The sequence below is a fragment of the Megalops cyprinoides genome, chromosome 4, assembly GCF_013368585.1.
Source record: "Megalops cyprinoides isolate fMegCyp1 chromosome 4, fMegCyp1.pri, whole genome shotgun sequence".
NCBI lineage: Eukaryota > Metazoa > Chordata > Actinopteri > Elopiformes > Megalopidae > Megalops > Megalops cyprinoides.
This window is the reverse complement of record NC_050586.1, coordinates 3,000,001-3,025,000: the sequence shown is the minus strand read 5'-3', so window position 1 is coordinate 3,025,000 and position 25,000 is coordinate 3,000,001. Positions and strand designations below refer to the sequence as shown.

At 47.5% G+C, this 25,000-nt stretch overlaps 1 protein-coding gene across 1 annotated transcript in view; it reads right to left on the bottom strand.

The window, feature by feature from the left end:
* cacna1ba (calcium channel, voltage-dependent, N type, alpha 1B subunit, a) overlaps window positions 1–25,000 on the bottom strand; it is a 167,876-nt gene that overhangs the window by 8,055 nt on the left and 134,821 nt on the right. The window contains exons 33-46 of the mRNA XM_036526129.1: window positions 24,437–24,520; window positions 23,540–23,542; window positions 23,045–23,161; window positions 21,774–21,839; window positions 19,314–19,405; window positions 18,090–18,240; window positions 17,537–17,664; window positions 15,092–15,188; window positions 11,719–11,824; window positions 10,169–10,276; window positions 7,906–8,018; window positions 6,823–6,974; window positions 6,118–6,253; window positions 5,598–5,708 (exon numbers count right to left, since the gene is read on the bottom strand). Coding sequence (XP_036382022.1) covers window positions 5,598–5,708; window positions 6,118–6,253; window positions 6,823–6,974; window positions 7,906–8,018; window positions 10,169–10,276; window positions 11,719–11,824; window positions 15,092–15,188; window positions 17,537–17,664; window positions 18,090–18,240; window positions 19,314–19,405; window positions 21,774–21,839; window positions 23,045–23,161; window positions 23,540–23,542; window positions 24,437–24,520 — 1,464 coding nt within the window. The remainder of the gene's footprint in view (window positions 1–5,597; window positions 5,709–6,117; window positions 6,254–6,822; window positions 6,975–7,905; window positions 8,019–10,168; window positions 10,277–11,718; window positions 11,825–15,091; window positions 15,189–17,536; window positions 17,665–18,089; window positions 18,241–19,313; window positions 19,406–21,773; window positions 21,840–23,044; window positions 23,162–23,539; window positions 23,543–24,436; window positions 24,521–25,000) is intronic.

Here is a 25,000-nt window from a genome sequence, read left to right as displayed (position 1 = left end):
ACTTCACATATAGGAACACCATGCCACAGATACTCTATTTATTGGACAGATATGCAGGTCAGTGTGTTTAGCTCTGAAATTCTGCTTCTGCCACCTCTGAAGTTAAACTGTTTCAATTTGCTGCCTCATTATGAATATTTATGAGGAGATGTGGCCGAACCCTGAGATTCCATTGCTAGCACACAGCACCGGAACCTCTTAGAGACAGAAGAAATACGTCAAAGAATTAGTAACCTCTGGTGTTTTTTGAACCTACCCAGCTGTATTCTAGTGTGGTGTGAGCAGTGATGGAGGGGGAGAGAGAGCGGTTGGTGTGCGTGGTTAGGGGCACACACAGGTGAGTGGGATAAAGTACAGGGTAATTCTGATGGCGGTGGAGGTGAGGTGATCGAGAGAAGGGGGGAGAGTGGCTGGGTATGAAGAGCGCACACAGGTGGGTCAGACAGACAGTGTAGTATAGTACTGAGGGTGAGGGGGAAAGAGAGAGTGTGGTGTTGGTGGTGAGAGGGAGAGAGAGTGTGGTGTTGCTGGTGAGGGGGAGAGAGAGTGTGGTGTTGCTGGTGAGAGGGAGAGAGAGTGTGGTGTTGGTGGTGAGAGGGAGAGAGAGTGTGGTGTTGGTGGTGAGGGGGAGAGAGAGAGCGGTGTCGGTGGTGAGAGGGAGAGAGAGCGGTGTCGGTGGTGAGAGGGAGACAGAGAGAGAGGTGACGATGGTGAGAGGGAGACAGAGAGAGCGGTGATGGGCACACACGGGCGGGCGCGAGGCAGAACAGCTGTACATACTGAGAGGGTCGTCCCAGGAGAGAATCGAGAGTGGCCCCGCTGTCACACACACGGGGTGGAGGAGAGGCACACAGCAGCCATGGAGCCCCATCACACAGGAACAGAGACACACAGAGAGAGGGAAGGAGGGAGGGGGGGGGGGGGGGGGGGAGAGGGAGAGAGTGAGGGAGAGAGGGGAGGAGGGAGAGAGAGAGAGAGAGGAAGAGAGAGAGAGAGGGAGAAAAAAGAAAAGAAAGGGAGGAGAGGAGAGATGGAAGGGTAGGGGAGGGAGAAAGGACAGAGGAAAGTGGAAAAAGGGGGAAGAGAACAGAATGAGGGTTAATGAGGTTAAGGGAAAAGGGCTCAAAGAAACGGAGACAATTGGAAAGAATAATGAAGGATGAGTGAGGGGAGAAGGAAAGTAAAAAGTATTAAGAGGGGTGTGGAGAGAAGGGAAAAGAAGGGATGGAAAAAGAGATGAGAGATTGGAAGGGTGGAAGGATAACAAGAAGGATTTGACAGGGAGGTGTAGAGGTGTGAGGAGGAGTGAACAATGGGAAAGCAGCAGAGAAGAGTGATCAGGGAGGAAAAGAAAAGGAGATGATGTCGAGATGTGGTAGAGGAGAGGAGTAAGAGATAAGGAAAGGATGAGCAGAAAAGAGCGGGGGGGTGGGGTGAGGGGGGGGGGGGGGGGTAGGGGTCAGACAGAGACACACAGCAAAGCCAGACAGGACAGGAATCATATGGTTAGACACATGAGTCAGCAAAACAGAGGGAGATCAGCAAGAGATCAGAGAGAAAAGAGAGGTCAGAGAGAGACCAGAGAGAGATCAAGGACAGACCGGAGAGAGAAGAGCCAGACACCAGAGTTAACGGGGAGTTCAGAGAGAAAAGAGAGATCAGAGAGAAGTAAGAGACAGATCAGAAAGAGACCAGGGAGAGACAAAAAAGAGATCAGCTAACAGGAGCTCAGAACGACCCACCTCCACCAGGAGAGAAAACAACATGAGAAAGACAAAGAGACAGAACAGAAATGAACAGAAAGCTGAATGAAGACACATAGAAAGATAGGAAAAAAACTCAGAAAAACTAAAGGCCTAAGACAAAAAAGGGTCTAAATAAAACATGACAGGAAGGGAATAGCCAAAAAGCAAAGGCTGGAAAAAGCAGCACAGAAAATGAGGATGAATATTTGACCATTAGAACCATTATTGCATTTTTAGAGTCACATGTTTTCATTCGGTCGTCCCTCATGGCAGACAAATAAACAGGAAATATATGGCCATGTCTGGTAACGTGGTCTGTAAAACAGCTTTGCACAGTGTCCACACAGAGAGGGCCTTCCTGCTACAGCTCATAGCCGTGTCTGTAATGTGCCCTGTCTACCACAGGACACCAGCATAAAACAGACAGTTGGTTTACAGTACAGACGAAAAACCGTGAGGTTGGTCTACGGGGCGTATCGGTCAGTCTGTGGGGGGGGGGGGGGGGGGGGGACTGTACAAGGCCCTGTCCACAGACTGGGAGGTGAGATCTACAACAGCACAATAAATAAAGCGAAGGTCTTCGCTCCTTCTCAATTTCACTTTGTGCGAAGGCAGCTAAGATGGAGGCCTTTCTCCTCAAGGGCACCTACGCTGGGCCAGTTCAGACGCCTCTCCCATGTTTCAGCACTTACCAATAAATCACAATTACTGATTCAAACGTAGGGGAAAGAAAAATCCACCCTTCCTCCTCCTTTCTCTCCCCCTCTCTCTCGTTCTGTCCATCTCTGTCTGCTCTTTCAGCAGACGCCAGCTTGTCCTCCGTCAGCTTATTAAACAGGAATCCTGCAGAAACGTATCTGGGGGGTTTTTTTCTCTCTTTTTTGTTGCTTTTGTTCTAACAGCGCTGCGGGTCTTGGGGAAGGCCGAGGAGCTCACACGGCCACACCAGCAGAATCAAAGGGATTTCCTGCTTATTAGCAGGCGCTGAAACTACACAGCGGACGTCCAGAGTCCCCTTATCGCTCTCCGCAGCAGTTTAAAGGGATCCGAGGTGAGCTTAGCCCTCTGTGGTATGCATCAGGGTGGAATAAGACGCGTCTCTTTTTTCCCTTCGTCTCTCTGAGCTCTGTGTACTCCAGCTCTAATGGACGCCAGCGCTGGGTGTCACATGTCACTCGCGCACAGAAAAGATCTTGAGCATAGCGGAGCGGTGAGATCTCGGGCCTGATCTTGGCAGAGCCAGGGGGGAAATGAGCTATTACAAAAGGAAGAAAAACGAGAAACAAAAAGGAGGCTCAAATAAAATAAAATAAAATCCATCCCCCTCACACCGTAATCCACTGTAATCCATCTCTCTGTTCTCCTTAAGGCACAGGTTTTCTACTGTCCTCCTCGCACGATGCTCGTGTTCGGTTTCGGCTCCGACACAAAGGCAGCTTTAGATTGTCTGCACTGTTAAGGAACTTCCTGCTTTCTCCACACTCATTGGCTCTCTTCTGTGAAAGGGATATGGTCACATGACCCTGCAGTTCACTCCCAGTCAGTCCCGCCATGTCCTTTACCAGCAAAATCACCTGGTTTCTGCTGGACTCTTCCAGAGGACGTCATGGCAACAAAAAACCAAGTGGACAGCATAACCTGGAGAGTATATGATTTGCGCCCATGATACTGAATGATGCTGGACTAACCAAATGTCACCTGACTTTCTCCCCGGCCTGGAAGGAGGACAACAGCAGAACGATGTCTTCGAATAACGGCGTCTCTAGATGAATTCGTGATTCCTCACCATGGGTTTTATTTTAAATGAGCTGTAACTCTCTCTCTCTCTCTCTCTCTCTCTTTCTCAAGAAAAGCAGCAGCATAGCCATTTTATTTGAGAAACATTTTGTGTGCACGCACATGTAAATAATCACCTGAGAAATGAAATTGCTATGATTTAAGGATCTGCCACAAAAATGATTAGTGGCATTGTGCACTCCTGTTCTATGCAAACTACCTTCATGAAATGATGACATTTTGCGTAAAGTTCTCATAAAACGTAACATTTGAGTGCTTGGAACAAGTGGATGCCCAGTGGAAGCAGGTTCTGAATGTAAGCTTTGTCCCCCCGCACAGGATACTGCTATAAGGTACTATGTGCAGTTCATGCAATGGGACGTCTGACTGTTTCACACAGAGTGGCCGCATGGCTTGTGAGTCAGCTGTGTCACGGCACACACATGGTCTCCATCATCAGACTCCACCGAAGGTCTCCATGAGCCGCTCATTCCGATGGATCCGCGCAGTGGTCAGGGCGTGTGTCTCCGCCCTCTGAGCGCTCCACACTCCTCTTGCCTGGCTTTAAGAAAGGCTGGCGTCCGGTTTGATCTCAGGAGCCCGCTTCATCTTTCTTTCTCTACAGCAGCACCTGTTTTCCAGCCCTAATCAGTGGGTCTGCCCACAGGCCAGACCATACGAGGTCTTCTCCTCTCCACACCTCGCCAGCCCCAGGATTCACCAGGATTCACCAGGCTTGCTCAGAGAATGATCCCCACTGAGGCGGTTTCACTTCCAGCTGACTGGTTTCACAGGGGTCCCATTCTCCTCCTCAGTTCTGAGCCATGATTGAAAGGATTCCAAGATTCCATAATTCCAGTCAGGATTCCATTTAATCCAGAGTACTAAATTTACACAGCTAACCTTTACACTGATAGTCAGCTGAGTCTTGTTGCTCAAATCTGCCTCGACCTTTTCTGAGAAGGTAAGAAGGGAAATGCTGCTTTATCTCTCCTTCTTGGTGGGCCTCTGTGAGTTAATCTTCTCTGACAGAGAGGCGCTCTGCTTCAGCTTGCCTGTGGCAGCTTTTATTAATTCATCTCCACCCCCACACCGTCCATTCCTCCATCTCACAGTCTCCCACACCCCACCTCTGCCAGGCCTCACACAGTGAATCAACACATGAAGGTGGAGGTGTGGAGGCAGGTAGAGGCAGGTGGAGGTAGGTGGAGGTGTGGAGGCAGGTGAAGACACCTCTGTGTTTGCTAAGGAAAGCTAAGTGCCCAATAGTTTTATCACACTTGTCCTCTTCGCTGCTGGTCATCTCTGCATGCTGGTAGAGGCATCAAACTGCTCTATCCCATCAGAGGAGAGGTGAGGTTAAAAGTACACATTCATTAGAGGGAGAGGACCTCGCCTGCAGTAGGAATCCTAAGTCCCAGACACCCTGAGAATCACAGTAACTGCATGTATAAACCTTAAAGGTAATAGGTTGTAGTTCGATAAAAGTCACACCTCAGACATTTTTCCATAGATGTGCTTCTCAAAGAATTATGTGCTCTTCCACAAACTAGAAAAGCCCTGATTGTACAGTGTGTGCAGTGCCTGTGTACAGTGTGTATTCTATGTGTACTGTGTATGGTGTATATGAACTGTGTAGTGTGTGTGTACTGTGGATACCATGTGTGCACTATCTGTGTCCTGTGTGGGGTGTTTGTATGCAGAGTGTACAGTGTGTGTAGTCTGTGTGTAGAGTGTGCGTATAGTGCATGTATAGTGTGTGTAGTGTGTGTGTGGTCTGTGTGTAGAGTGTGTGTATAGTACATGTAAAGTGTGTGTAGTGTGTGTGTGGTCTGTGTGTAGAGTGTGTGTATAGTGCATGCACAGTGTGTGTAGTCTGTGTGTAGAGAGTGTGTATAGTGCATGTACAGTGTGTGTAGTCTGTGTGTAGTGTGCATGTGTAGTGTATGTACAGTGTGTGTAGTCTGTGTGTAGTGTGCGTGTATAGCGTGTGTAAAGTTTATGTAGTGTGTGTGTGGTCTGTGTGTAGAGTGTGTGTACAGTGTGTAGTGTATGCAGTGTGTGGTCCAGGCTCACCTGCATCTCAGCGTTGAGTCTGGGCATGGACACTGCCCTCCCCTGGCTCTCCAGAGCTGAGGGGCTCCCTGTGCTGGAACTGTGATGCATCTTTTTCATCTCCACCAGCTCCTGCAGAACGCACACACACACACACACACACACACGCAGGCATGCACACACGCACACACACATACACACACACACACATAGGCATACATACACACACACACACATACACACACGCATACATACACATACACACACACACACACACACACGCAGGCATGCACACACACACATACACACACGCACACACACACCACACACACACACACACACACAGGCATACATACACACACACCCATACGCACACGCATACACACACACATACACACACACACACACACACACACACACACACACACACGCATACACACAAATATGTCAATGTAAAAATGAAATGTAAAAGGGCTCAGCCATATCTGCAGTGCACAGTTCCGTGGTTGGAGTGTAAAACAGTGTGCTCTGAACTACGCACCTGAGCTCTGGCTGAATTAGGAATGTCCTCTGATTGGCCCCTCGGGACTGTCCGCTTGCCTCCCGGTCGATGTCCTTCCTGTGGCTTTTCTGTGACCCAGGAAGGGGATTCTTTCACGGTGCCACCCTGGCCTTGCCTGGGTTTTTCAGACACATCATTTCTATACAAACAGGAAGCTCAGAAACAATGCAGTAAAATAGCTCATATCAGACTTCAAACTGAGCCTCATGACTCCTCAGCATGGAAAAGAAAACACTGTAAATACTAATTATATATGAGTGTATATGTGTGTGTATGTGCCTACGTATGTTTGTATGTGTATGTGTGAGAGAGCGATTGTGTGTGAGATTGTGTGTGTGAGTGAGTGTGTGTGTCTGCATGCATGTGTGTAAGTGCATGTATATGTACGTGTATGTTTGTGTGAGTGAGTGAGTGAGTATGTAGATTTGTGTGTCAGTAAGTATGTGTGTGAGTGCATACATGGTTGTATATGTATGTGCGACAGTGTTTGTGTGTGAGACTGTATTTGAGAGTGTATATATGTGAGTGAATATGCACATACATGAGTGAGTGAGTGTGTGTGTGTACGTATAGATGTCTGTGTTTGTGTGAGTAAGTGACTGTATGCGCGAGCGAATGTGTGTGTGTGTGTGTGTGTGTGTGTGTGTGTGTATGTGTGTGTAAGCTGCTCTTCCCAACACTTACACAGCGCCCCCGTTGTTTAGAGAGGTGGAGCCAGGCAGTGGGCGGGGCTGGGGCTGGGGCTCAGATGGTGACATCACAATGCCCATGGGCGTGGCCTCATCCTGCATAGGTGTCAATGGCAGCATCGGGGTGAAGATGGCACCCACTTTACTCTATGGCAGGAAGACAGGAACATCCATATTCAAACTATCCCAGCAATCAACAGATCCACGCATCCTGCATTTCTCCTTTAGAAATAATATGTTAATTCCTTGCTCTGTACTTCTAACAAAGCATATGCCATCAGAACCAAGAACACTGAGTACTGCAAACTGGCTGACATTTAGATGCCGTTTCCTCTAAATGTATTTCCTGACATCTACAGTATATCATCAGCCAATTCTATCTGGTTAAGGAGGGAAATAGCCATAGATTAGCATGACTGATGGGACTTCTTTGACTAAGCATCTTTTGTACATCACTCAACTCACAAAACTGGGTGAGCCAGCAATACAGGAGGAAAAATGAATCACAGACAAACTTGGTAAATATCTCTTATCATATATACATTCTATTGATACAGGTAATTTGTGGACATGGCTGCACCATTCACTGAATTCCAATAGAAATTCAAGTGCATTAAAGCAATATCTTGGAGAAAAATGGTTGGAGAATCATGGGATCATTACTGCAATATTTGCTAGACGTCTCAGCAAAAAGCTACAACTCATTTTCCATTCAATTGTACAGCAGACTTGTAATATTTCAACCCTTTCTTTGGGCTCATAGTGGAAGTTTTACAGGAAGTGAATCTGTTAGCTTCGTAGGGAAACTGAATAATACATAGTGGCCATACCAATCAATAAATGCATTTAATTCAGCTTCAGGACAGTCATGAAAAACAATGATGTTGATGTAATTTATTTCAATAAAGAGTATTGAAACAAGGTTTAGAACTCTAAAACATATACGAGTGTTTATGTCCCTTCTCCCAAATATGACTCCTTTGTGACCCAGCCAGTACAGCACTGGGCTTGTAGACTGAAGACTCTACGTTCTAGTTTGAGACAGTGTGTCAGCATGCCCCGCGGCATTATGGGATACCTGGGCCCCGCCTGCCTGCTGCTGCTGCTGCTGGAGCCTCTTGGCTCTGTTCTGCTTGTAGTAGTCGAAGATCATCAGGGCTGCGTACACCTTCCCCACCGTCAGCTCATTGGCTGAGAGACAGAGAGAGAGAGAGAGACAGAGAGAGAGAGAGAGAGAGAGAGAGAGAGAGAGAGAGAGAGAGAGAGAGAGAGAGAGACAGAGAGAGAGGGAGAGAGAGGGAGAGAGAGAGACAGAGAGAGAGAGAGGGAGAGAGAGAGAGAGAGAGACAGAGAGAGAGAGAGAGAGAGAGAGAGAGAGGGAGAGAGAGAGAGAGAGAGAGAGAGAGAAAGAGAGAGAGAGAGACAGAGAGAGAGAGAGTGAGAGAGAGAGGGAGACAGAGAGAGACAGAGAGAGAGAGAGACAGAGAGAGAGAGAGGGAGAGAGAGAGGGGGAGAGGGAGAGAGAGAGAGACAGAGAGAGAGAGAGAGAGAGGGAGGAGCAGAACAGTGACAGTGAATCTCTGGCTGAATAAAACATGGTGAGAAATAAAACACTTGTGGACTGAACAGCCAGACAGTTGGAGGTGGATCCACATTATGGTTATTGATAGTGAAACATGTGCTACTTGTTGAAAAGAGGGTGTCAGATGAAAGCTTATCTCCTTATTGGTTTCTGAAACTTCACTCTACACCTGCAGTTACATAGAGAAGCAGACCCCCGATATGGGACGACCTACACAGCTTACATTTATCCATTTAGAGAGTTATCCAAGTTAAGTTCATTTCAGCAGTATAACAGCAGAGGCCTTCTCTGGAATCAAACCTGCAATAACCTGCAATGTGGCATAGTGGAGTGGAGTTTGTAACACAAATGTGGCCTGTACAATTCCCCAGTAGAACATGGTTGTTGTAACTTTGGACAAGGTACTCGTCCTGAACTGCCTCAGAAAATATCCAGCTGTATAAATGATTAAAATATAAAAACTGTGAGCTGTCCAAGTCTCTCTGGATAAGAGTACCTGCTGAACAAAATGTAAAAAACAAAACATAACAAAAAACATTTGTGTTACAAGGTCGCCTCCCTGCCCACTACACCAAGCCACTACCTGCATTCCTGCAGACTGGATGTGTTTCTGAGGGAGGAGAAAGCCGACAGCCCTGTGATTAATCAAGAGGTGCTGGAGCTCGGTCCGATTCCATCCCAAGGTTCCGTCAAGCCTCGGCGCAAATTAAACACTGCTGGTGCCAGATGGCTCTGATCCACCAGGGCTCCACACTGCCACCACCTGGTTGTCTGTCTCATTGCAGCCGCTCCAGATCAGAGACTCTAGTGAAAAACTCGCCTCTCTAGCTGAGAGCTGTCCTTTGCCCCCCCCCCCCCTCCCCTAAAAAAAACACACTAGAGGGTGGTAAACTGTGGGAGCCACCTGAAATGTTATGACATTTGGTCTGGTGGACCATCCTTCTCAAAATGAGCCATGCCACTGTTACCAAATCTATATAATATTCTAATCCAATACTCATATTTTATGAATTTAACAAAGGTTAAGCATATCAGAGTGGCTGACGGAGGTACTGAAAGAATACAAAGGAAATGTGATGATTTTCCTTTGTTCAAAAAAGATGCAGAACTTATTTGCCACATGGTGAGATGCCCAAAAGTCACCACTAGGTGTCAGCAGAGGTGCAGCCCAGTGTGCATCCCCACAGCGGAGTCTCTGGAGCAGCCGGTCGGGGCGGCAGCAGGTGGGGAGAGTTTCTGCATGGGCAGAGATTGTTTTCCCCTGTCAGAGCGGGTGTGATCGGCGTGCTGTGATATCGCTGAGTCCCATACGGCCGTGTGTGGAGGTGTGAAGCGGAGGGCCTTAGAGGATACAGCAGGTGCAGAACAGAGCCAGGCAGAGGACTGGACCCTAACACACTCCCGCTGGCCCGTATGGAAGCCAGTTCTCTGGAGCTCATTCTAATACAAACTGGAGATCCAATTACTGAAGAACCAGTCTCACTGTGGGAGGGGCCCATGAAAGCCCTCAGGGATCACATGGATGGCTCTCTTTGTCAATATAACTTCCAACCATGTAATTCCTGCAGACCTCCTCCAAGTCCACCTGGCTGCAACACAGGAGAGACCCTGCTCTGCTTAAGCTTGCTCTGATTCCCCCCACTGAGAGCCCAGCAGAAAGCGTGAACTGGCTCACTCGCCCTCTGTTCTCTCTGGACAATCAGAGATAACCTGAGAGGATCCCACCCCCGCCGACCGCCCCCGGAAGGGAGGAGCTTACGTTTGTGTGGTGTCACCAGCAGGTCCAAGGTCTTCTGGGAAAGGTTGGGCCAGACAGTCGACAGCTCTTTCTTCAGGTCGGCATCACATAACCTCTGAGCCACCATCCCTGCAGAGAGGACCAGGGTCAGCCTTCCAGCCCTGTACCCAGATCAGCTAACATCCTCACTACACATTTCAGCCCTGTACCCAGATCAGCTAACAGCCTCCTTACACATTTCAGCCCTGTACCCAGATCAGCTAACATCCTCACTACACATTTCAGCCCTGTACCCAGATCAGCTAACAGCCTCCTTACACATTTCAGCCCTGTTCACCAGATTGGTTCACACCCATCTCTTCTTCCTGGATCAGGATCCTCACGATCAGCAAACATATTTCTATCCTGTCACCTGACCAGTTAATATCCTCTGCAATAATTTCAATATTTCATTCCTGGACCCGGATCACTCTCATACATTTTCATGCAACTCATGCTCTGTTCAATAAAAGTATCTTAATGTTTTCAGTTCTCAGTATTTATTTTAGAAAAACTTTCAGTCTTTTCGTGGTGAGTTAAATATTGATGGGCAAGACTGAAGTTCTCTCTAAACGTTTCTTTACACAGACATAAGGCAACACTGTGCATTACAATGCTTTTCATGACTCCCATCAACTTTTCAGTTATAGGACAACAGGAGAATGACTTTAAATCTGTGAATTCAATTTTCCTGCGAAATTACTATGCAGTGGTGTCTTCTTTGAATATCGCTGGCATGAAACTGGATCAATCGGAGAGATCGGTACAGAATCTCGAATGCAAATGCTTCCACGCTTGTGATACATGCTGCATGAAAAACTAAATATGTGCATACCAGAACAGACACAGAAGAGCGTGGAATATCAAGTCAAAAAGGCAAGTGCCAAAGCAGGCCGCTGCAGTCTCCTTCTGCAACACTGCCCTTGCTCTTAGAGATGGAAGTTAAACAACACTTTTCTACTGTGAAATAAACAAAACATTTCTGCGTGCGTCATCGACCAGAGGCTGGGCACTGAAGCTGGAAAAAGGCGTAAGGCACCAGCACTCTGCTCCACCACAGCAAGGCAACCCTCACAAAGCCAGGGAACCATGGCGTTCTCTAATGAGTCCAAAAGGGACCGCAGCCCGACCGGGCCTGCAAACAGAACCGGAATCTTACAGCAGGAAACGGGCTCACAGACAAACATCTGTGGCCATGCATGCAAACTCGCAGTCTGTTCGGAGGCGGCCGTGTGTTTTACATCATTAAAAGTGGGAGTTTTACGTTTTCAAGCATAACATTAAAAACAACAAAATAAACATTTTGGAAATTTCTAAGCTAATTAGTGACACTTCTCTCTCCTCAGCCGCTTTAAGGTGGTCTACTTTCTGAGGCCCCGCCCGTCACAGCTGCAGGTGAGGAGGGAGACTCCTAAAATCACAGGAAGTGGGGGAGGAAAGAGAAAAGGTGTGACAGGAAGAGGAAGTGTGGTTCGGTGAGGAGCGAGGGAGCCAGTGGAGGGACAGGAAGTAGCAGAGGAAGCGGAACTCACCGGACGCCAGCTTGATCTCCAGCGCGGTGCGGATGAGGGCCATGAGGGTGGAGGTGAAGTGCACCGTGTTGTCGTCGGCGATGGGCATGTTCATTTTTACCAGCCTCTGAGGAGGGGGAGGGAGTGGGGGGGTCGGGGTGGGGGGTTGGGGATGGGGGGGGTGTTAGAAAACTCTCCAAAACTGAGTACAAAATCAACACCATCGATCACTCTGTGAAGAAACATGCTGTGTGCTGCTGGGTGCGATTATGCTCAGGGCTACAGCTACAGCCCCACAGTAGGAGCTGGGTTTGCACTGCTTTCTCTGTGAAGACCAACTGTCCAAACTCAGGAAGGAACCTTTGATTTGCCAATTAATCACAGATTAACAGCTAGCCATTTACAATGAGCCCGATTTTACTTAATCATGCTGAGTCTTGGGTCACAAGAATATTGGTGTGTAATGGAAACATTATATTGCATGTTAACATAATTGTATCAATGTGCATCTCATACACTGTATTGCATGGTAATATATGCATAATGATATGCATTACAAAATTGCACATTAACATTATATCTAACACAGTAAAATTATCCTATCATTACATCATTACACTGAATACCACTTTCCAATTTATGTTATAATGTAATTAGTATAATTATCATGACACTGCTATTGTGCTGTTAACGTAAAACAATACTGTGGGTGTAGTACTATGGGTAATGCAGTACTACTTCACAAGTGTTATAGGACTGTGTTTCTGTACACTCTCCTGATTTTTTTCCTGCAATTATATAATACGCACTGCTCAGAATGCTGTACAGCTGCTGTAAGATGGTGCGAATTGCGTGCATCAAACTGGGCGAACCTACGATAACAAGGTCCACTGTCCCTTGACAGATCTGTGACAGGTCACAGCGATCAGGGCATCACTGAAGCACACAACCGCAGCACACAAAATGTTACTTCCCAGAAACAAAGGAAAATGGAGGAGGTGTTTAAGCAAAGCCAGCAAGCACAATGTTCGGTGCAGAAGTCGGCTGTGTGGACCGCATGTGGTCAGCTGTCAGAGCCGGAGAGGACGCTGGCGAGAGACGGAGGGTGACAGAGAGGGAGATGGCAGCAGCATCCACACAGCAGAAACACGCTCGACGAGAGAGGCTCTCTACCGTGACGGACAGCGCTGTTCTCAGTTCAGCGGGGGGGGGGGGGGGGGGGGATGTGCAGGATGCTCAGGTACAATGCTGCATATTAAGAGATGCGCTGCGTATGACACATCAGGACACCAACATCTGTGCGTGTCTATGTGCACACATTAGCTTTACCCGAGGGAGAACGCCACTGCAGCACAGAGCAATTCATGGAAAACTTTAAAGTTAACTTGCTGTGGAAGAGTGGAGTTGAGTCCCATCGGACACAATCTACATTTGGCTACATCTACTGCCTATGGCAGTTAGACAGACCGGGAGGCAGAGACACTGGAGGGAGACTGGAGAAGGAGAGCTGAACTGAGAACACACACACGTACATGCCCCGCACACTATCTCTCAAAAACAGACACACACGTGCAAACTCTTACACACGCGCGTGCGTGTACATACCGACGCACGGGCACATGCCCACATGCACGCGCACACATGGAAACGTTCATGCACACGAGCATGCTCAGCTCTCAGAGTGATGGAGGGAACAAAGGGTGTGGGCAGAGAGGAGAGGAGGGAAAGAAAGCTCTTCTGCAGAAACACCGCGTGAGGACGAGAGCGAGGACAGGAACACCGCGGGGACAGGAGGGGGCGCTCTTCCTGGTGGACCGGGAGGGGGAGATGGGAGCTACCAGCATGCCTCACTTCAGAGAGCCCGTTAGCTCTGCTCGCTCTGTTCTATCCAAAACGGGGAGCGATAACCGAGGGCAACGGGACACGGCACCCGTCAGCCGTACGGTGTCAGCTCTCCTCTCATCCCACCGTAACGCCGGGGAATGCACAGCTCGTAAACGCTCTCAGTGTTTTATAAAGAGGAGGATCAGTGCACTGCCGGAGGGCAAAATGCACTGCAAAACTGGGATTGCAACAACACTGACTGACAGCGATGTTTAGGTGCTTAGGAGAACGCTATGTTTCTATGCTTGGAAATGACTGCACTGTATGCTGCACGTATGATGCATGATTGGATCTATGCTAGCATGTGACAGCTCAAGACTAGCCTTAGTTAATGTCTTCTGTCTAGGCCTATGCTGAGCACTTTCTCATCCTGACTCAAGACTGGCCTCTTGAAATGTGTCTAAACTCTCCTTTTCACTTGCTGAGGGCGGTGGGGTCTGGAGGGAGAGAGGTAATCACATCAAACAGATCAGAACAGAGGCAAAACAACAAAAAAAAAAATAAAAAAGGAACACTGCCACAGCAGAGCACAGGGATTGGCTGGATTGTTAGCCAATAAGAGGACAGCGTAAGCACACGGGGGGTGGGGTGGGGGTGGGCAAAGGAGGGCTACCTTGTAGGCGACTCTTGGCGGGCATTTCTTTCCCAAACCTAAAGGAGGGGACAAGTGGAGCAGCATCTCGTACATATCGAGGTACCTGATGCGGCCACTTCGCAGGGGCGGAAACCAAAACCCAACAGGTGAGGACAGGGAGTCAGAGAAAGAGAGGGAGGAGAGGGAGAGAGAGAGAAGAAGAAAGGGAGGAGGTAAAATAAATTAAAAGAAAAAAAAACAACAGTAGAAACAGAAATCTGTGTTATTTAGATTTCCAGGAGGGACATGGATATGGATGCCATCCTTGACCCCAACGGACAGGGATGTATCCCAGAATTCAGCTGGTGGGAGGAAAGCGTTCTGAACCCTGGTGGGTGGGTGGGGGGGGGGTGGTTATGAAACAAGGAGCTGGTGTCTGAGTGAGGACACATGTGGTGAGAGGATGGCTGCGTTGTGCTGAAGATGTCTGCTGTTGCATGCTGGGAGACATCAGCTGGTGAATGCCGGCCACGCTGAAACAAAGCTTACAAGCCAACCACACTGAGCTACTGTCAAACAGTATATACACTATTATAATTTACATAATAAACATTATAATTTTTATATTAAAGTCCAATGTTGTTCTGACATGAAAGGTTAAAAAAAGGATGAAAATAGTACTGGAAGTATCCAGATGGGCTGGTTTGTAGAGCTGGTGAGTTTTGTGATTCTGGTTTGGTTCCAGCTGACAAATTTGGCGCTAAAATATGACTTTGTGAAGCTTTGTTTCAGAACAGGCCTTGTTACCCACAAGCCAATCGAATCGAGAGGGTGGATACTACTGTATGGGTGAGTCTAGGAGCACAGCCATTCAGTAAGGTCTCTGGGCATTAGTCTACAGTGCCCCTAGTGGAGGTAATGTGTAGGGTTGCAAACCTTGTAAGCCACCCTATTAGGGCAGTTCTTTCCTAAGCCCAGGGGAGGCGAGATAATGCGCAACAGATTGTACATATCCTTATAGACAATCCTCCCACTGCAAAAAGAACAGGCAGGTTTAGAACACAGACCTCACAGCAGTTTCAGATGCACAAAGACGTTAAAAACCCTCAGTGAGAGCTGACTGCTTCACAGCGACAACTTTGAAGGCTTGACCTATTTTTTAGAGCATCCAGTTTGGTGTCTGTTTTTTTATTTTAAAATTCCTGGCTAAATTCCAGATCTGTCTCTTTCAATTCAGCTCTCTCATCATACCTCAGTTTAATTGGCTGACTCGTGACATGAGAATTCTGACACAAAATGGTTACCCTTCTATTGGCTATTGGCTATTGGCTATTTACTATTGACTGAGGTGACCCCCTGCCCCCAAAGCACAGATTCTTGAGAGGCACTATATGAACATTATTATTATTATTATTATCATTATTATTACTATTATCATTAGTAGTAGTAGTAGTAGTATTGTGTAAGGTAGTGGCTAGAGCACTGAACATGAAAGTTGAAGATTATGGAGAGAGACTATTGCTCTGCACCCCTCCTGCCTGTGTAGGTAGGTGGCTTACAGAAGGAAACTCTAAATCATAACCAGTTAAAATCACCCTGAATTAGGGCGCTTACAAACTAATTAAAACATAACTGCAAGAATGCTACTGGAATCCTTCCAACGGTAGAGGAGGAGGAAGGACGTGTTGTAAGTCATCATTAAAAGTGTAGAATGAGAAGAGAAATGAAACCTCAGGGTGGTCTGTTTTTAGTTCACATTCTACATCATTTAAATCATTGGGAGTTGTTTTCAATGCCACACAAAACGCTGGTGGACCTCCTGAATTTCCCAAAGGACATACAGAGACATGACCACTGAGTGTGAATCACAATAAAAGATCACTTAGAAGAAAGCGTTAGCCAGTCAGAGCTTACCCGGGGTCTTCTGGATTTCAGTTAAAATGGCTTCTATGTTTGGCTTCTTGTATTTGGGTGGTGGGTAGGGGTGGGGGTGTGGTGTGATATCTCTGAGTGTCCCCTCCCCCCACAGTAAAAACACAACCCTATAATTAGCCTGATGGTGTAAAAGAGCAGTGTGATTATATTAGGAGCTGGCACACTGTGTACTTCATTACCAGCAATGTACTGACTCAGGAACAGCACGACTGAAGGCTCTCTGATTGGACATGTTCAATTAGACTCACCGCAGCTGTATGAATCAGAGATATGAATATAAAATGACGAACGTGCTGTTTGTATTATACTGCCTGCTCATGTGGCACAGTTACTGTGCTTTTAACTAACCAGGCAGCAGGTTCAGTAACCAGCTGTACAAATGGATCACTACATTCACTTGGACAATTTGTGAATACGTAACAATTTTACAATGCAGTATTATAATATATTGTAATATAAAAACTTGTCTACCAACATCTGGCCAATGAATTTGCAGTATGCTAATGAGGTGACTCCTAGACTAAACACTTCCCTGTTAGGGTGACAGTGGATGATAACAACATATACAACTTCTCCAAACCTGGGGTCTTCTTTTTTAGACTCTTTTTTAATGATTCTTTTTGTCTCACTTCCTGATTTGCAAACATTAATGATCATGATCTTCTTCCTGATAATGTGGTTTAATTTATCTGTAAGTGCTACCGTGGGAAATTTATGAGAGAGTGGATAAGATTTGTGCTCAGTGAATATATTATTCATGTCTTATCCTGGTAGAGGGGATTATGGGTATTGTAGGAGCTAAGCCCCCTACAAGCCACGAGGGAGATAGCTACACATCCCAGCGTTTTGTATCCAGACAGGTGAATCATGGGCAGGTGTCCTAAAGCTCTTCAGCTGTGAATGTGTACGGTCAGGTGATCGCAGACTTATGCAGGAGAGCAGAGTCAGCACAAGGGTAATACTATCAGCCTTGCAGTGGAAGTGTTGAGGGGCTTCACACTTAAACATGAAAGATGTCTTTTAACAAGGGAGAACAAAAATCGTTCTGTACGAACGCGATGGCATAATCCCGTTTATTGTGGGGTTTCTTCTGTTGAAGGCTCTGGTCTTTGTTATACAACCACAAGGCAGTCATTGAAATGCATGAATTTTCGAACACGTCTCGCTTTCAGTTCATGCAAATGTTTCTCGCAGCTATGCTGAAGAGCTAAAACCCCCCTAGCGTCTCCTCTTTTGTTTCAGAGCTAAACGAGGGGCCGTGTGTAAATGATACTGGATTTAAATACATCTGCCTCATCTACAGCTGGGTTCCGCCCCTCACAGAGACGCTAAAATGGGATTTTTCAGACACGATCAGAGCCCCAGTGATCACATCAGCCAATCACAGCCGTCCTTTTTCAGGGACTTCTCTTCTGCCTGTCAGATGTGTGGCGGAGTGATACATACCAAGCTGCTGGGTCGTACTCCGCCCAGACGCGGATGAATTCGTCCAGGTGGTGAGGTCCCAGTATGGAGGAGTCTCTGGTTAGGTACTCAAAGTTGTCCATGATGACAGCCACGAACAGATTCAGCATCTGTGACCGAAGGAACAGGGAGAGATCTGTGACTAATGGGATCAGCATGTCATTTTACTAACTATGAAAGACAAATGGAGCAACCGTAGCCTTTAGTGAGTTTCAGACTTTTTATTGTTTTTTTTTTATTCACAAGAATACAGTATTCTTGTGTATAAAAAAAACAGTAAGAACACTGACATTGACTTAACACTAATTATGGGAGAACCAGCCCTCCACATGGGTGGAGCTTCCATCTGTTATAAGTGATATAGTAATTTGACCCAATCACAGTGCTTTGCTAGGCAGAGCACGCTTGATTGGAGGGAGGGATTGGCAAGACCTAGCACCACCCATTATGGGGTTCACTGTCGCAAAGCAGTGGGGTGAGGGGTGGAGGGCGTACGGACAGTGATGGGGTCACTCTGGGAGGGAGGAAAACTGACCAGGAAGGAGCAGAGGAAGATGAAGGAGACGAAGTAGAAGTAGGCGAAGTCGCTGCCACAGTCCTTGCTCCTGCTGCCCGACCGCTCGTCACAGGCACGGTGGCTCAGGCACGACAGCATGATCTCTTGCCACGCCTCCCCCGTGGCACTCCTGTGGGACAGACAGACAGACAGACAGACAGATGCAGAAAAACACAGACAATTAAAGATGGACAGACAAACATGTAGACAGACAGACACAAAGACAGACATGCAGAAAAAAACACAAACAGGCAGATGCAAAGCCAGAAAAACGCAGGTGATTACGACAGTCACGTAGACCAACATGCAGGCAGTCAGACGTTTATGAGGCAGACAGACACAGTGAGACACAAAGACAGACAAAAAGACTACTCTGAGCCCAAACTCGCTACACACAGAACCGAGAGCTAATTGCTGCTGACACGCCCGCTTGTGCGGTAGCCAGTTATGCTGCGGTGTAACACAGCAGCTCCTGGCTGCAGGGGACTGGCTCCGCAGAGCCTTGTTAACGTGTCCGTCTGACACGAAGTCTCCCGAGTGCTTCACTGGCCCATGCAATGAGCAGCAGCGGAGAGGCAGCCATGCGCCTGAGCCTGCTGCACAGTGACTCAGAGCTCACTGATCCAATGTGAACTGATCACGACACGCTGTGAATACGTGCATCCAACACACGTCTCCTCTGCATGTTCAGTCTGGCCCAGAGGAAGAGGGAGAGGAGTAACTGGCTGAGAGAAAAATTAATCTGTGTTTGATCACTACGAGCCCAGCAGCAGCAGGGTTTCCGTTCAAATGATATTTTGTTTGATGATATTTGAATGATAATGGTTTTGAAGTACTTTTCGTAATTCTACAATTGCAAAATTCCTAATATTGGGCTACTTTGAAGATGTGATTTCAGGAGAGAATACCTATTCCTGTGACAACAATTTACCATTGGTAGTGGGTTTACTCTAAAAGCTAAATTAGCAAGAAAAAAACTGATATATTTTAATCCCTGTAATAGAAAACATGAGGTGATTCTCTTGGACTGCAAACAAATCAATGACCTTCATGGACCGAGGAAGCTCTACTGTGATGGAACGTTACAATAGCCAGCATTCCACCTTGCTGAGATCAGACCCTCTCTGATCGGTGCATTTGGAACGCCACATGGACGTAAGGCAGACGTGTTGCCTGCCAACAGGGCGGGGCGCCTCCGTTTACCTGAACAGCAGCATGAGGGCCTGCAGAAAGGTCTGGAAGTTGTTGTGGTGGTTGATGGCCGTCTCGTCGTTGAGCTCGATGTTCCCAAACACCTGGAAGAGAAGGACAGACAGACAGGGGCCTCAAAAACCCGCCGGGTTCAAAGCCCGAAACCACACTGGTGCTTAGGTGCTCTGCTGGGTGACCTCCCACCAAGCCCGGGGGCGAAATCGCCATCCAGTGCCCATCAATTATTAACACTGCCCTACACCCTGTCCAAATCTGGCACCTGTGTTTCCACTTTCAACTCATGACACCTGTGCGGACACAGAGAGAGGCCCAGATGGCACCATTGTGCTGGCTGCTACCGTGAAGACTGGTGAGACCATTATTTTCAACAGCCTTTATTTAAATTTGATGGCGTCTGACATCTATACACACAAGGCTTCCCTGCAGCTAAAATGAAGACCAGTGAAAATGTGAAGTAAGAGTTGGAGTTTCCCTCGGAGCTCGCTGGAGTTTCCTTTATTTTTTTTGAAGGATAACGCAGCACGTGGGTTCAGAGGAGAAGCTCTCTGAATGCTAGGCTGTGATTTAACAGCATCCCGATTAAACCATTTCCTGTATTTGAAAAATGCGAATACCATTGATTTACAATGCCACGCTAGGCTACTGGGCGTTTTGTGTTGTCATTGTGCATACAATTCCCAAGATTGCTTCTATTTTTAGGAAGTAATCACAAAAAAATCACAAAGCTTTAATCAAAAACTGGGCTGTAATGGTTGCTTTCTTTAATTAGCACGCCTGGTTTGTAAGGGATGCCAGGCTTTGAAACAAACCGGATTTAGCCTCACACAAAGTTGGGGCCGTAATTGGCCCCTCAGAATGGAAGCAATTTTACATTGTGTTTGAAAATATTAAAATCAGCCTTTTACAATAGAACCCATTTACTTGGTGCCTGATTACATACAAATAGACTCTCTCCCTGGGGCTCCTGTCCAAATGCTTATCAAGTGGCATCCTGCTGGTGCAAATGATAGAAAATGTTTCTATAAAAACAACAATTTTATGTATTTTATCTCCTATACATGTACAGCAACTAATCAAGGAGCGGTGTGGTCAGAAACATATGAGGGCAGTACTGAATATATACATACATATATTTTTACATTTCATTATTGTCATTTAGCAGACGCCATAATCTAGAGCAACTTACAAAGGATACAATTTTTAATGTATGTTATTCATTTATTCAGCTGGACATTCACTGAGGCAGTTCTGGGACACCAAGGGTACATCAGCAGTGCCCCAGCGGGGAATCAAACCAGAAACCTTTCAGATACAAACCCTGCTCCTTACCGCTGTGCTACACTGCTGCCCTATACATATCCATGTCATACAGAATGTATGTTCCATATTTATCTGCACGTAAATATATGAGGAGATATATATATCCTGTTTCTACATCCAACCATAAATATCCCCCCATTGCCAATGAAGGCTGTCATAAACATCCCATAATGTTTCATGGTTATACCTCCATGCTCCTTTCATGCAGGGAGAGAGGGGAGAGACATCAATCTGTCATCCTCTATCACACACAGCATCTTTTACATACTTCATTACGTACAGTACTGCATACATCTGTTATATACACAGTTAAAGTGGCCTTCGGGCCCCTCTCTCAAAGACCATCAATAATTTACCCAACAGTTTTCATTTAGCATGCACTGCCTCACTGGAGGTTGGCGTTTAACGTTGTCTGTTTTCATGGCTCACAGTGGGAAGCCTTTGAGAATAAACTCCAGGGATTGTCGTTAGTTATATGTAACCCAGCAGACACTTGCAGAAGCACAACGCCTCTTACTGTACAAGGCTAGTTTTGAAATCTTTGGCAGCACATGTCCAGTTAAACACTTTCCCTGAGTTGCGATTCCTCAAAGTACCACTCAGAGTACCTTTAAAGCCAGGATCCCACGGGGTGTCAGTCTCGACAGGGTGATCCCACAATGCCCCAGCAAAACTCTCAGATTCTCTCCACCTGTCCATCCAATCACTGGCCAAATAAATCCCCCTCTGCAGGTCAGCTGATGTGTGGCGAGCATTTTGGCACAAAATGGCTGCCATACCAGGTGGGGGCTACCCATCACTGGTGATTGAGTCACACACCCCCCCCCCACCCCCACCCCCCCCATCATTCAATTAAAAGCGTTTACAAGATCCACGATGGACACTTTAAATTTAGCAGACATTCTTATCCGGATCACATTACACAGGTTACAGTTTCTGTTTCAGTTTCTACAGTTTCCAATTCTGGGCTATGTACCTTGCTCGAAGGTATAGCAGCAGTGCTCCAGCAGGGAATTGAACCAGCAACATTTTGGTTACGAGCCTTGCTCTTTAGCACTATGCTACGCTGTCGCCCCACTACTTTATTACATATAGTGCTGCTGTTGGTGTTGTTATAGAGGACGGGCTTACCTGCATGCCGATGATGGCGTAGATGAAGAACAGCATGGCGATGAGGAGGCACACGTACGGCAGGGCCTGGAAGGAGAGGACAAAAAGCTGTCTGAGGGAAGCTCATTCTCTGGGGCCAAATTACCTGCTGTATTTTTTTACACCTGAGTCGGGCACACTGATCTATGGGGCACATTACCTCTGCATAATCTGCTATCAGCTCTTTATCGCCCTCACAGAGAAACACATTCATTCTACCCGAAGCACCGATTTCTCCTACATTTGTAATATCTGTTAAATTGAATTCTGGGAAACGCGCTCTCCGTGTGACAATTGGCCTCCCTGCTGCTTTCATCTGTCCTGAGGACAGCAGACAGATCATCAGGATGCAAAACGAGACACATGCATGCAGAATCGCTAACACGACTCATTTACAATAACCAGAACAATCCCAGAATGCAACAGCAGTAGCCCCCCTGGACCCCAGAGTAAATGAGGGGAAACGAACACCCTGCCATCATCATGCACTGCGCACAGAGCTTCATTTCACAAACATCTAGCGAAGTAGCATTTGACTGGCCCATGAGAACGCCTCTGTAACCCACTCTGTGAAACTGCCGGAGGACTGGACCGTGTGGCCGCGTGCCAAACTTCACCTGCACGATTTATGCTGTTGACCCTTCAGAGCTGAATAATGCAGGCTAGTACTTATTTATTTATATACGCTGTACGTGTGTGACATTTTGATTTGAGAACAGGTAGCGTATCCTTCTGAAGCCATGCCATGATTAATGAGACAAAGGAAAGCTTTCAGCTTTTTAAATTCTTTTCAGCTTCAGTAATTTCCATTTTTGTAAAAACTATTAAAATGGTGGTCCAAGGGGTTCATGGCTGTTGGGGGTCCATGCATTCTGAGTGTAATGGTGTTGGGGAGGTTTCAGGTCACAGGTGAGAAGGTCCGGGTTGGGTGAGAGGGTGTGGGGAGGGATGCAAGCTTTCTGGGGATGAAACTGTGGTGTGGTGACAGATGAGGACATCCATACTCTCTGGGTATGCAGGTGTGAGGTCGGGGACAGGTGACAGATGAGGACATCCACGCTCACTAGGGACACAGGTGTGGGGGGTGAGGACAGGTGAGGACGTAGACACTGGCTGGGTGTGAAGACATGGGGAGGAGAGGACAGGTGACAGGTGAAAATGTCCACACTCCTTGGGTGTGAGGTAGGGGACAGGTGACAGGTGAGGACGTCCTCGCTGGCTGGGTGCGCAGGTGCGGGCGGGACAGGGCTCACCTTGAAGGACTGGACGAAGGTCCAGAGCAGGATGCGGATGGTGTAGCCCTGCCGCAGCAGCTTGATCAGGCGTGCGGCCCTGAAGAGCCTCAGGAAGCTCAGATTGAACAGCTTGTCCTGTGGGCGGGAACAGCGACACGTCACTCACACCCAGCAGCCCCCGCCATTGGACCACAGCCACCCAATTACACTGAGAATCCTCAAAGCAGGACGGCCTCTGGGTTTCAGCATGGCCTGGGCAGGCTTTCTGCACTGCACACAACATTGGCCATTCCCTCATGCAGCCTCTACAGTGGTGGTGTCCTGCACTCTGTAGATACACTGGTGTAGGAGCAGGGGGGTGGGGGGTGCTGGATTATGGGAGCAGGGGGGGTGGGGGTTGTGCATGATGAGGTATTCTCATACGTTTGCTTCTGGAGGGTCACTATGCAAAACCCGTGTTGAGAAAGAGAGAGAGGTCAAGCAGAACAGCAGAAGAGATGGAAAGCCACTTACCGTCTGCAAGTTCGGGCGTTTAGGCAAACGGCAGGGCAAACACCAGCCAAGAGCAAAGAGAGAGAGAGACAGAGAAAGAAGGAAGGAGAGAGACAGAGAGAGAGGAGAAACAGGAAACACAAGAACAGCGATCACATGTAGCGGAGAGAAACCCCAAAGAGACACAAACACACACTCTAAAACAGCTGCAGCCTCAGACACATATAAGGACACTGGAACAGCGATCCATACACTGACGGAGAACGCAGAACTGGCACAGCTAAAACCTTAGTGACAAAACCACACTGAACCCAACACACGTATAATGTAAGACAAGTACGATGTAAGGAGTAATATGTCTACAGCAGGGGTGAAATACTCAGATTCATCATGAACCAGTTATGCAGATGAGATGTTTGTACATTCGAGTGCAGACCTACTGTGCCTAAGTGACTCCCAGGAAACATGTCTGTATCTTTGGTTCAGCCAGGTCGCTCATTTGCTCACAACATGCAGACTAGCTGCCGTACACCCTTGCCCTGACTGCATTAGGGGAGTGTTAACTAGCGTCACTGATTCTAGCCTCTTACTGCTTTCTGTCTCATAGTTTCAGGTTTCTCTTAGGGCTGCAGGTGCAGGCTGAAAGTTCCAGAACATCTCCATCCTCTCCCTCCCATCCCCCACACACTGAACCCAGTCATCACATGTGTGAAGGGTTATTTATGACATCATCAATCTCAATGGTCCCACCCCCCTGTCAGAATCAGCCCTACCCCCAGGCCATTGCCCCACCCCCACCCCCAATCCCTAGCCCCCCAGCCCCCAGCCCAAGGGCCCTGGCTGCCTGTGTCAGTCCGCTGAAGTGCCTGCTGTGAAACAGCCCTCATCAACATGCAGGCGGCGTGGAGCAGTGCTTACGTTAATCTCCGTGACCAAGATATCGGTTATACTTCCCAGCACGGTCACAAAGTCAAACACGTTCCAGGCGTCCTTCAGGTAATTCTGAGAAGGGAAAAGGGGAAGGAAAAAAAGAGAGAGAGAGAGAGATGGATGACGGTCACAGAGCTTATGCTGCCTGTTTAGTATTCAAATATTTTAATCTGGGATACAAGTGTTTCTCAAGAGCGTAAGGCGGGATCGGCGCACTCTGTCTCCCCTGCAGGTCTCTGAGAGTCCCGTCATGCAGACACGGCTAAGCGGAGAGCAGAGTGTGGAGCAGACGAATGCGTGCCCTCCGCCAGCTCAATCTGTCAGCCCGTACAGTAATTACAGCACGCTGCTCTGCTGTCCCCGGCCATTTGTTTAATGGTGAGGGGAACAGACAACACCCTGTGAGTTTGCAATAAGTGATTAAAAGGTCAAGGAAGATGCTTAGGGGGGAGGCCATTTTTCTTAAAAATGAGAGACAAACTTGTATCAGGAAAGCGGGGAGGGTGATTAAACACCCTGCCACGAAGGCAGCTGGGGTGTGTGTGTATCTTT